Here is a 13,333-nt window from a genome sequence, read left to right on the forward strand (position 1 = left end):
GATGCTTTATCCTCTCAGGCAAGCCCACTTCACCAAAGAGCTGGGTTTTTGAAGTAAACAGCTCCTGGAGTCTGCACACATCTTCCCCGGCAGTGTGTCCAGTGGCCGTGTTGATGGCTACCAACCACACTCCGAACAGTCCTTCACAACATCCCCCACATGGCCACGAGAGCTAAGGTGCTCGCTTGCAGCCAAATGATCCAGTCCTTGGACACATAACCAAAGGGCTCTAAGAAGTGGCCACCAGGGGGTGGATAAGAGGAGCAGAGGGTCTACCAGCTCCGGCTTACCACTCCAGTTAAGTCCCTGGGACAAAGAAGTGGGCGCTGGGCGTGTCCCACACCACCACCATCACTTACTTGGGTCTACTGAGCTCAGGTGAGAATCTTGACAGGAAGAGACCTTCCTTTCTGGGCATGAACATTCAAGTGAGGGCTTCCCTAACCATTTCCTAGTGTCTCCTCAAGCCCTGGCCCCGCCGTATGGCCCCCAAATTGCTCCGAACCCTTCTGTACCTTCTTCCTATCCACGTGCCCATCATGCACTCTGCTTCGCTTGTGGGAACACAGGAGACAGCCATTATGGGGAGCTCCTGCCTCCCCCTGAAGCAGGCAGAGACGGCTTGAGCGGGTGCGGGCGGCTATAGTCCCTGAGGCCAGGAACCTTGAAATTCGGCTGGCGGCTTGGGAGCGTCGCATTTTGTACTCATCACCGCAGCTGTTTTGGCTGCTGCTGGTTTGGTGTAAAGGGAAGTGAAGAAAGCAGCTTCCCTGAAAAACTGTACTCAGGTCAATCATTTCTGGGACTGTGAAGACAGGATTCTTTTTTTTTTTTTTTTAAAGATTTTATTTATTTATTTGAGAGAGAGAGAATGAGAGACAGAGAGCATGAGAGGGAGGAGGGTCAGAGGGAGAAGCAGACTCCCTGCTGAGCAGGGAGCCTGATGTGGGACTCGATCCCGGGACTCCAGGATCATGACCTGAGCCGAAGGCAGTCGCTTAACCAACTGAGCCACTCAGGCACCCAAGACAAGATTCTTTATGCTCTAATCTTCTCAAGTAACCTTAAAAAGATGTAAAATCATCGGTCTGTAACACAGAAAACCTTTAAACCGTCTGCCATATTTCCATCACAGGTGCGACGGGCGGCATCCACGTACTGGCGCGTGCTCTTGGGACCACCACCTGCACAGTGGGGGAGGCAGGATGGGGCAGAAGGGCAAGCTGAACCACGATGCAGTCGTTAGAGGAACTGCCCAGTTCCATGAGGAATTCTGAAACTGGATGGCACTTCAGATACCCCCAAATTGCGGCAAGGGAGCTGGGCTCTCGTACCCTCACCGGCTGCTTGTGGGCACAGCTGCGGGAGAGGCAGTTCTCTGCTGAGGGCAATTCCTGGGGGGACACAGCGCGTGGAGGGAGTGTCCTGGTCGTAAGGGAGGGAGGGTGGGGCAGTGTACCACAATACCCTCTAACCCCCCCATCAGCCCACTAAGAATGAGAGACCAACATTATTTAAATTATTTATTTTTTCTATAGTACATCTCATTCAAATCATAGAATAGTCTGATCCATTTTTTTCTCAAGCACAACTTAACACTCATCTCAGATGTTTTTTCTTTCCTTCTTTTAAGCTTACAGGATGGATAAAGATACACTTTAATGGACAAAAACCATCACTCAGAGTTTATTAAAAATACAACTTCCCGGGGCCCACTGCCAGAGCTTTGGAGTGTCTGGGGTGGGTCCTAGGGATGCAACATTTTAAAACTCTGCTCCGTAATTCTGCTGCAGGTGGTCCGTGAACCATCCTTAGAGGAACACTGCTTAGGACTTGTCTGTTATCTATTGGAAGCAATCTCAGGAAATCCAGGTATAATTAAGTATACAGAAATAGCTCTTCTATAAAATTTCCATATAAAAATAACGGTATTTATTTACAAAGTTTGAGATGCTATAAAATAATACATCATATTAGGTTAGGTACTTCGATCTAGTCAAGTCTACATTAGGCAAGTCAGATGTGGTGTCTGCACCTTCCCCTTACTTCTCTTGTTTAAACTGCTTAAAGCATGTGGCACCACAATGTTTCCTTCATGCAGAAAAAAAGCAGACCTATATTTTCTGGAAATAAAACCCAACAGCACATGATCAGAATAAAGCATCTCCAAAGGAAAAGGTGAACAAACTTGTGATTTGGGCTCACAGCCTCTCTTTTGTCTCAAAGTCAAGTGTGGTGGTGGTAAACAAAACAGCTCAAGGAACTCACAGTACCAAACCACGGTCCTCTGAGCTCAGGCCTGCGGAGTGGCTGGCCAATGCGGTTGGCCAGTTGCTAACAAAAGGTGGAACCTGCCATCATGCTACTAGGAGGAACAGAACTGCAGTGTGCTCAGAGAAGTCTTCTAGCACAAAAGTATCTGGGTCTCCAAACTGTAGTATGAAAAAAAACACTGACCCCAGTCATGAACAAGTAAAATAAAACATCAGGCCATTTGTTACTAGGTGGTGCCTGGCACGTGGAAGATGGTGTATGATTAGTGATAACATGGTGAGTTTGAAGTGACAAAGGGTTTTCACCCGCAAACATGATCTGGGGGAGTTTCCTTGTTGAGACAGACATGGACAGAAACAAGCTAATGTGGTACAGAAGGATCCACTGATAACCCCACCTCTCAAGCCTCCTGCCAATGACCAACATGCAGGACGGTCTTTGCTCACGGAGGAATGAGTTTCTTCCCAGGTGTGAGGTCTAAACCTGGAGTCTTCCAGGTTGAAAGAGGCCCAAAGCTGACACCACAGTCTCATGTTGGGGACTCACGAGTGGAGTCCCACTTCTGCTCCTCGGCTGCGAAGCACTTGGTGCGACAGAGAACTGATATTTATTCAAAGCGGTTTAGAAGGACTATGGTGAGGGTGTGGTTTTCAGGAGGCCATGTGGCCCTCACAGGAGGAAGAAGTTCTGAGTTGTGGTGCAGACTCTGCCAGACAGGCCAAGGGATGTTAGACAGGTCAGGCTCTTGGCTTGTTTCTCAATGAATGGGGCAGAAGAGATGGTCCCTTCCATTCTGAGACCCTTGGTGGAGAAAGGGTGAGTCCTGCCCCTATTTCATCTACACTGGCTTCCAAAGCAGCTCTAAGCAGGGAGGCCCGAAGTCCAGTCTGCTGGAATAGCAAGGGTCAAGATAGCATTGGATTCTAGAGCCCTTTTTATAAAGCAAAGTTTGTATAAGAATGACACAGGATTTTACCTTGACTGAGAGAACAGCTGTGCAGAACGCACATAAAAAAACGAATGCACTTTCTGCTGTCTCCAGTACTATCATGCATGGCCATCTGCTACCATTCAAGCTTCCATACTTGTCAGAGATGCCCAGGGCATAACTGGAGGGTCGAAGTTTCATGTCCTCCACTTTTTCTTCTTTAGCATAGTGTGAATGTAGATGTATGTGGGGGAACTGGATCTCAAAGGTTACATAAGCGTAACTGTTCAGAGATACCTTGAAGAGGCTAATTCCTGAGAAATGTTATTATTTATGTGGGTGTTTAAATTTTTCTTAAAAAGGTAAGATCTTAAGCAAACATCAGGCTTTTCCCTTTTGAGTAATAATGTGGTTTCCCTGAAGGTTAAACTAACTGAACATTGTGCCGACTGTGATTTGAAGGGCAGGGAGGCACACTCCTGAGGCAGATGGCCCGGTGCAGGCCCCTGGCACACACCTGTGTCTTCCATAAATACACATTTATGATCGGCAGTGCCTAGGGACCGCTGCCATGGGTCCTGAAAATGGGGAGCCTATTTGTGAAAATATCCTGGGGGAGTCTTTAGCTCCACTAAGGCCAATCCACATGTAGAGTAAAAGACTATCTTTTATGTATCTAATATAAAAAGTAGATTTTTATGTATCCAACCAGTTGAAAAACTAGAAGAAAACACCTAGAAAAGTGATTACTTTTCTATGGTATAGGTTCCATTGCAAGGTGATGAAGCTAATAATGAGAATGTCATGGGTTAGTTAGGTTTATGGATACTGCTGGTAGCTAAATTTTTCTTTTAAATCTTAAAAATTCCTTAACAAACTCCAAAATGTATGCTTAAAACTAGAATTTAGTAGCAATTCCAAGTGCATGTTATGGGACAGAGTGGTATGGCAAGTCTTTCAATTGTCTGACCCAGGACAAATGTCACTTTCTCAGGGGGGGGCCTTCCCTGGCCACCCTAGCCAAAGTTGCCTTTCCCCCCACTGTCTTATTACCCTGTCGTTTTTTTCCCTTAGCACTGGTCATTCTCAATGTTTTCTGTTCTGTATTCACTCAAATACCTACTGGAGGATTAAATCTTCACATTCACTGTCCAACACCCACCCCGTACTTACCACTAAGGAGGTACAATCTTAATACCTACATCCCAGATTTGTTGGGGAGACAAACTTCTTTCATATGCCTGAGGATAGGGAGCTGGATAGGTATTTAAAGGGCCCTTAAAGTGAACCACTGATCAAGTTAAACAGGCAACCTGCCCCGCCCCCCCCCAACTCTCTGAGTGTGGTTATGAGAGAAACAGCTTTGGCAGCTCCCTTCCTTTGTAACCCTGCTCCCAAGAACACCCAACGCCACTATGTTCTGACTGTCCCGGGGCCCAAGTTACATCTATACCTGGAGCAACTTTGCTGTCTCTGTGACCCAAGCAGCCAAGAGTTGTGGTTTAACAAACACGAGTGACAGATGTCTGCATGGCTAAAGGGAGCCACGCCTTTGTGAAACATCGCCATCTTAATGATCTGGTAGGAGCTAACTTGCATTTGAGGACTGACCCTGGCTTTATTTTTCAAGTATGGCAGGGAAATTTTGCCCACGAGGGGAGTTCTCCTCTTTCATCCTGCTAAAATGGCAGAAACTCCCCACCATTTCTATAAAGAATTAAATTGTGGGAAACCAAACATGTGGTCATCATCTGTCATGTTGCCCAGGGCCAGTGCGCACAGCCGAGGTGAGGAGTCACTGTGTCAGCACCCCCTTTCCTGCCCGCGCCACAGCGTCCTCCGTGGTCATAAGGCACAATTCACGTCAGCACTTACTAGGGCTGTTCTCATCCCCTTGTCAGCACAGGGAAGGATGAAGTAGATGAGACAGATTCACGGTGGGGGGAGGGCGAAGGGAAGCTCGGGCAGGTGCCTGGGTGCCCTCCCCGCGTGCGTGCGGGGTGGCCGTGGCAGGTCTGGTGCCCCCTGTGCATGTGCTAAAGGGAGCATGAATTTACTGACCGGCTGACACGACGCACTTGGAAGGGTCACAGCTGTACTGACCCTTGAGGAGGAAAAAGGCCTCTCGAACTCCCCGGAAAGCAGAGTGGGACCAGCACCTTCTGGGAGCAGTGTCTGTGTGTGCGCACTCACGTGTACATGCGTGTGTGCAGGTAACCGCACAGGCTACGCCTGTGAAGAATCCTGGATGTTGTAGCCACAATTTCCTAACATTTTGTTACTTTGACTTCCATATGGAATTGTGACTGAGTGGTGAGCTTTTAAAAAATCTCTTTAGGGGAGATACGTAAGAATAAAAGAATTCATCTTTCTAAACATCTCCGCTTAGTCTTCCGCTCAGATAAGGTTTTATACCAGCAACATGTGCTGGTGGCCACAGTGTGACTCCAACAGGTGTCCTCAGCAGTAAGCCAAACACATTACTGAGGGACAGAGACCATTTCCCACCAAACAGCACACGCATATGGCTGAGAGGGCCAGTGATGGGGCACCAATTATGTTAAGAGTCTTTGGTTGCTTTTAAAAAAACAAATCTGTATTTTATCAGTTTACAACACTATAGCAGCAGAGAGAGAGAGAGAGAGAGAGAGAATAGAGAAAGGGATGGTGTCCCAAGAGCTCCAGCAAGGATTCTGCTATTTGGTGGAGGAATGGTAATGGTTAATGTACCTGGCACAAATGCTGACGTTCAGGTCTTGGAACCTGTAAAAGATATTCTGAAGACTAAAGAGCCAGCTGTGGCCCTTGGCCTCTCCAGGTCCCTGCTGGGCCCCCCTCAAGTACAGGGATGTGGGTGGTGAAGGCTGGAGTTAGTAAAGGAGGTGGCAGTTTGGGAGGAAACTCAGTTTTACTCAACTGTGTAGCTGATGATCTTCAAGTCAGAAATGTCTTGGAAGCCCTCAGGGCCCCGCTGCAGCCTCTGCGGTCTTTCAGACTCCTGCCATCCCCCCAGCCTCAGAGGTGTGCCGCAGAACTTGGGCTGAGACAGAATTCTCTAAGAACTGCCTCAACCTCCCTGCCCGCTTGACCACTCCGAGTCTGCACTATGGCTTCTTTCTGACAGAAGGAGTGTTGTCTCAAAGGAACTTACGTTAAAGTTGTGTGTTCTTGTGTATTCGTTTTCACGGCCTTAGTAAAAATTTTAGGTCAGCCAAATCTTTCACCTCCGGCTCACTGGAAGCAGAGTGGAAGAACTTTAAAAAGGCATCAGAAGGCATCTGTACTTCCCCCATGGATTTAGAAAAGCACTGATCTGGGACCAGGTTAGTGCTGGGCCCAAAGGTGCTAGGTTAATCTAGAGGCAAATCCAAATGATTCGAGTCAAAGAGATATCTTCCATTATTATTTGCTCCTTCTCAAGGCCTTACTGTGAAATTAGATCGGGGTTTGGCCATGCTGACAGATGTCCCCACGCTCCCCTGTTCGGAGGAGAAGGGACTGTGAACACACCAGTGCAGTGCTCCCGGTGGCGTCTTTGGCTAGGAAACAACATACTGTATACCACACGATATGAAACAGATCCAATCGTTTGGAGTGGTCAATATTTTTCCCTGTTTCTGTGAAACACTGAATATCGGGTTAGTTTGAAATGCAATTTAGCCAGGCATAAACCCAATACGGTAATTTTGATTAACGAAAATGTACAAAAGGTGACATGTACAGGAAAACATTGCTGTCCATATTCTTGAAATAGGCTTTTAAGACAAAAGTAATGACATTTGGTTCATTTTCACAAATTGCACACTGAGTGAAATCATACAAGTACTGTAGGGAACTCCAAGCAAGCAGTTCGGTCTTAGGAATTTGTTTCTTTGTTTTGTTTTAAATGGAAAAGCTATATGAAATGCATAGCTTTGATTAAAACTAGAGATACAATTTCCTTCTCTGTAAAACTCCAGATTTAGAATGCTGGCAAAGGCAGTGCTGGCGAAGTATTTAATGCACGTGGAAATGCTATTCTATTTTGGCTTCCAGAAGTAGCCCTAGAAAATTCTATGCACCAATGCATTGGCTAATAATGATCATTTCAGTTTTACTATACATTTTTCTAAATGTCACTTAAGTACTTAAGAATTAGCGCTTGCTCCTTTCTAGAAGCCGTCTAAGGCAGCTGATGCGTCAAGCACCTCAACTAGACTTTCAACTAGTTCAGCAGTTCAATCTGTGCTCCTTAGACCTCAAGGATTGCCGACTACGTCCCTCACTGTACAACTCATCCCCCTGGGATCCTTTCATGGTCACTCCTGCTTGTAAAAAGCAGCCCAGCCGAGGAAGAGAGACAGACAAACATGATGTCACGGGCCGCTCACTACAGCAACCTTGATTCTAAGGAGGGTTACGTGGGTGTGGGGGAACACAAAGATCCCACCTCGTGGAGGATAAATGAGCTTCATTCATGCTGCCAATTCTTTAGGGGCTGTCCCCTCTATCACCTCAGAAAACCGCTTTGTTTGCGGTGTGATCCAGGGCTCTGTCGTTCAGAGTTTTCATTCACGCTAACTTTCATCTCAATCATCTCAGCCTTCAGGTAATCTGCTTATTGTGTTTCCCTAGTTTTCACTGAACACACAGTGCAAACAAAGGCAAAGACTGAAGCAATCATTTCAAAAACAAGAGCTCACACTAAAAACACACATGAGCATCAAATATTAAAACGTGGGTTTTCTCCTGTCTTTATTCTGGGGAGGAGGAATCCTCCTCGTCATCTTCCTCGTCGTCGTCGTTGAACGAACAGGGGGTCTCGCCTCGCGACTCAGAGCAGTGAGAGGCCGCACTGCTGGACTGGTGACTGTTTGGGGCAAGGAACTGCCCAGTTGCTAAGGCCACTTCAGCATCCAAGCACAACCCTTGGTTTACACTAGCAAATAATTAAAAACACACAAGCTCATTAATGCGGCAAATGTTTTAAGCTTTGCAAAGTGTAGGACTAAAAACATGGGGGAGGAGGTGCCACTGGGGCGCTCTGCCCAAATCTGCTCCAGAAAAGACCTGCACTGACACCCGTGGAGGGCTCAGGGCCTCACCGCTTCTCTTTCTAACCCTGAAAATATACGTACCTTGATTGGGACAAGGTGGCACCAGCGGTCAGGTCTAAATTTGAAACTGACTGAGTAGAGTTCAAAAGTAGTCCCTGATTTAACCAGGAAGGTCCTGTGGAGATCTCTATAGGGAGAAACAGAAACAGACGATGTCGGCGTGCCACAAGCTGAAGGAAGCGTGCGAGCCTGATCTACGTACAGCCAGGGGAGGGGCGCCTGGGGGCTCAGTCGTTAAGCCTCTGCCTTGGGCTCAGGTCATGATCCCAGGGGCCTGGGATCGAGCCCCGCATCGGGCTCCCTGCTCCGTGGGAAGCCTGCTTCTCCCTCTCCCTCTGCTGCTCCCCGTGCTTGTGCTCACTCTCTCGCAAATAAATAAATAAAAATCTTTTAAAAATTACAGCTAGGCAAGTCTCCTGCCCTGGGGAGAATCCACATTTTTTTCAGCTTGGAAAAATGAAATCTCTAGGACATAAGAACAGGAAAAAAATATGGGAAGGTAGACTACAGTGAGGAAGAATTCAAATTAAACCAACCACAGACTCATTCTTTTTTGACCTCAAGAGAGCAGCTGAGAGTACAGAGATCACTGTACTATTCCTGGACACCTGCTATCCTCACCACCAAAGACTCCGACTGGTGTTAAAAGCCGAAGCCAGGAGTGGGTAAAAAAGAAAGTCAAATCAGAAATAGGTAAGAAGGACAGGGGCGCCTGGGTGGCTCAGTCGGTTAAGTATCTGACCGACTCTTGATTTCGGCTCCGGTCGTGATCTCAGGGTTGTGAGATGGAGGCTCCAAGCTGGGCACAGAGCCTGCTTTGGATTCTCCCTCTCTCCCTCTCTCCTCCCTCTCCCCTTCCCCACCTTCTAAAAAAAGAAAAAAAGAAAGAAATAGGTAAGGAGGATAAGACACATTTTTGCTAAAACTCCCACTGTACCACCTTTTCACGTGCCGCCCAGTGAACTCAGTGCTATTACTCATCAAAGATACATTCTTTTTTCTGGTATCCTTTGCTCTGTAACTCAAACTAGCCCTTATTTTAAAAGGTCATATGCAGTCACATTTCTAATGAAGGTGAGACACGCCTTACTGTTTTAGGTCTGCATAAAATATTTTGGGTGTATACCCTTGCAATCTTATTTTCTGGGCATATACCGTATTTCTCCAATCACAACCCCGAGAAATTCTTATTGTAACTTTATTAGTTTCATACTGGTCTCATTATCTAGAATATTAGCTCAAGGAAGGCACTGACTGGAACATGTAAGATCTAAATGTTACTGAATGAATGAGTATAGTCTCTTTCACAGCAAGTTTACAAAAGTGGTGAAAAACGATAGAAATGTATTCCTATAAATTCTTTGACTTACATTACAAAATAAGACCGAATATATGCTCAGAAAGTGCAATTTAGTAATGCGCCTTTATTACAGTTAATCAGAATAGTTTTGTAATCACTGTGCAAAAAAAAAAAAAAAAAAGAACCCCCCAAAACCCTACAACTCTACGTACTAGAATTGATAACTCTGCTATCCTGGTAATGTCTGACCAAGTGAGAAGCTTCCTATGGAGGAAAAAAGGAAACTAAATGATTTCATTAATTTTGGAATGGCCTTGTGAACCTTTTTCTTTATAGGCTAGCTAAGGCAGCTGTGGAAAAAGAAGAAAAGTTCTAAGAAGAATAGCAGACTTTAACTACATTAAATAAGAACAAGCCTGTGCAAGATGAAATTAAAGCCAGAATCCTGTGGTGAATATTAGTTAGTATATATGGAAACTTTCTGTCAGAACACAGCTATTTACTTGTTTGTGAGCATAACACAGTAAATTTTCTTTTTCACAATGGCTTTGAGAAGCCTACATTTCTTTCGCATTATCATAAGATCCACACAATAGTTTTCACAATCTAACTCAAGAGCCATTCTGTCCCTTTGCACACTAAAGGCACACATTTCTTCTTTTAAAGTAACCAGAAAGTCTATGTCCCAGCCTGCAAATGAGGTCACAAAGAGATCAAAACCACAGAGCCTGCCTGATTGCCCTGAGCCTCTTCACTGAGAATAAGCTAAAATAAGGTTCTGGTGATTTATTGAGTAAGTCTTTTATTCAGACCCTGCTGGACTGCCACTATGACTGGGCTGCTAATAAAACAGCAGGGCCTGCTCTGGGAGAGAGTGGGGAGATAGGGGTGTTGGGGGTGAAGATATGGGGGCAAGTTGGCTAAGGGGCAAGAAGAAGGGGTCACACTTGCAGCTGGTGGATGGTGCCAATTTAAGAACCAAATCCAACAGAAACCAAATCTCAATCAACAAACTCTTGTGTTTTGACCAGAGGGCCAAAACCATAAAGCAAAATAAAATAAGAACGAGGGGCCCCTGGCTGGCTCACTGGTAGAACACGAGACTCTTGATCTCTGGGTTGTGAGTTTGAGCCCCACGTTGGGTGTAGAGATTACTTAAAAATAAAATCTTTAAAAAAAAATAAGTACTACCTCTTTGCTCATATTTGATTTACTATACCTTAGAACTAATATTACAGTGCCTTCAGAAAATGATGTGAAATTCTAGGTGGTAATATTTATAAATGAAGGAAACTGGTAAAAGCAAAGGCAAAAAGCATTATTTATGCCTCCAAATTATATGTAGAGAATATACCATAGTCTTGGGAATTGGGACAATCATAAAGAAGATTTCTGAATCAGTAAAAAAAAAAATATGAATTACACAACATGCAAAACATACTGTTTTTGTTTTCAAGTATACTCCGTATACTCTTAAAACTCATAATAAAGGGCGCCTGGGTGGCTCAGATGGTTAAGCGTCTGCCTTCGGCTCAGGGTCCTGGGATCGAGTCCCACATCGGGCTTCCCGTTCCTTGGGAGCCTGCTTCTCCCTCTGTTTCTCTCTGTCTCTCATGAATAAATAAATAAAATCTTTAAAAAAAAAAAACAAAACTCATAATAAAAAGACAACCTGATGCAAAAATGGGCAAAGGATCTGGAGAGACATGTCTGCAAGGAAGATCTTTAAGTGACCAGTGAAAGCACATAAAAAGATGCTTAGCACCATTAGTCATTAGGAAAATGCAAAATAAAACCACAGTAAAATACTACCTCATGTCTACAAGGATAAGTATAATAAAAAGGATGGACAATAACAAGTACTGAGAAGGATGTGGACAACCTGGAACCCTCATACACTGCTGGAAGGATTGTAAAATGGTACAAATGCTTTTGGAAAATAGTTTAGCAGTTACTCAAAATGTTAAATATAGAGTTGCCATATGACCCAGCAATTGCACTACTAGGTATGCAACCAAAAGAAGTGAAAACTTACGATCACACAAAAACATGTACAAGAATCATTCATAATAGCCCCAAAGTGGAAACAATCCAAATGTCTACCAACTAATGAATGGATAGATGAAATGTGCTATTATTCATACAATGGCAATAAAAAGGGATGAAGTATTGACACATGCCACAGCATGGATGAACCTTGAAAACATCATGCAAAGTGAAAGAAGTTCATCACAAAGGCTACACAGTGTACGATTCCATCTATAGGAAATGTCCAGAATGGACAAATTCATAGTGACAAAGCAGATTAGTGGTTGCCTAGGGCTAGGAGGAATGGGGTAATAGGGAGTGACTGCTAATGTGTATGGGGTTTCTTTCTGAACTGATAAAAATGCTTTAGCATGAGTGATGATTTCACAACCTTGCGAATATACTAAGTACCACTGAACTGTACGTACCATAAAATGGTGAATTTTATGGTATGTGAATGAAATCTTAATTGAAAAAATTAGGATACCATTTCACCTGATTGGGAAAACAGAACACTTCCATCCTGCAGGTTGAGAATGTAACTTGTGAAATCAAATTAAAAAAGCCCTGGCCTCATCTAGTGAAGCTGAAGTTGCCCACACCCGTGACCTAGCCATCTCACGCCACACACCAGCACGTGGGCACTATGGTGTCGTTACAGGAATGTTCAAAGTAACACCGTTTTTTAATATCAAGAAATTGGAAACAAAACTCAAAAGTTTATCATCAGTAAAATGAATAAATAAACTGTGATATATTCATATAATGGAGTTCTATACAGCAGTAAAAATGTATGAATTACAGCTACATTAAATCATGTGGATGGATGAAAAGATCATGTTGAGTGGAAAAAACTCGTATCACTAAAGAATATGCCATTATGATTCCATTTACATAAAGGTCAGCAATAAGTAAAACTAAACAATAAGCTGTTTCCAGTTTACTATATTTGCGTTTGCATCTCTAAGGAAAAGTAAGAGATGATAAATAAGAAATTCAAGAGAATGGTTACGTTTAAAGGGCACAGAATGTGAAAGTGTTAGTTAACATACCTGTGATATAACCTTCTAATGCCTTTGGCACCAGCGATTTAGCAAGTTTCAGATCCTCCAGAGAGCATTTGCCTGACTCCAGGCCAAAGGACATTCCCATTCGCTTCAGTACTTCTATGTCATCATGGATCTCAAAGGTGTTGTCAAAATTAAAAAGATATTCAAACCTGCATCAGAAAACAAAGTTAGTATGGGGTTTCAGTGGGATAGGGGAGGGCTGCACAGTATTGTACTCTGTACGTTAAAGAATGAGGGCCTACATTCAGCTATGGTACTAGAAACTGTTACCTTTTAGAGCCATAATGGTCATTCAGCTGTGTTCAGGGGAGTGACATCTCAAAAAAGCCACTTTCCCAATTAAAACAGTTTTCCTACGAGACAATAGGAGTCCATAAACTTCAGCCCTCATTAAGCTGTTACAAACAGGGGACAACTTTGGTGTAAAACCAATACTTTCCAAGGTTGTCTATAGCTTTGTCACCAAAAGACAAATTATTAAGAAAGCCTTTTCAGTTTAATATATGACATCCCTACTATGAGTTGGCCTATTAAGGTTTGAGGGGAAAAAAAACATTCTGGATGCTTATTTCATATTCCTGAATCAATTACTAACTATAGCATACTTTAGATAAGCAATAAATGGGAGACTTTTTAC

The 13,333-nt window shown here is 44.1% G+C and overlaps 1 protein-coding gene across 7 annotated transcripts in view; it reads right to left on the reverse strand.

Moving 5' to 3' along the window:
- Positions 1 to 1,510: 1,510 nt before the first annotated feature.
- The window catches only part of TFDP2 (transcription factor Dp-2), a 177,197-nt gene continuing 165,374 nt past the window's right edge, over positions 1,511 to 13,333 (reverse strand). For all 7 annotated transcript variants that reach the window (XM_034996122.1, XM_034996129.1, XM_034996099.1 and 4 more), the window contains 3 exons: positions 12,679 to 12,845; positions 8,320 to 8,425; positions 1,511 to 8,120 (listed from right to left, as the gene is read on the reverse strand). In XM_034996122.1, the coding sequence (XP_034852013.1) occupies positions 7,937 to 8,120; positions 8,320 to 8,425; positions 12,679 to 12,845 (457 nt within the window). In that variant the 3' untranslated portion in view covers positions 1,511 to 7,936. The remainder of the gene's footprint in view (positions 8,121 to 8,319; positions 8,426 to 12,678; positions 12,846 to 13,333) is intronic.

Source organism: Mirounga leonina, unplaced genomic scaffold (assembly GCF_011800145.1).
Source record: "Mirounga leonina isolate KUSES-001 unplaced genomic scaffold, KU_Mleo_1.0 Mir_115, whole genome shotgun sequence".
Classification (NCBI taxonomy): Eukaryota; Metazoa; Chordata; class Mammalia; order Carnivora; family Phocidae; genus Mirounga; species Mirounga leonina.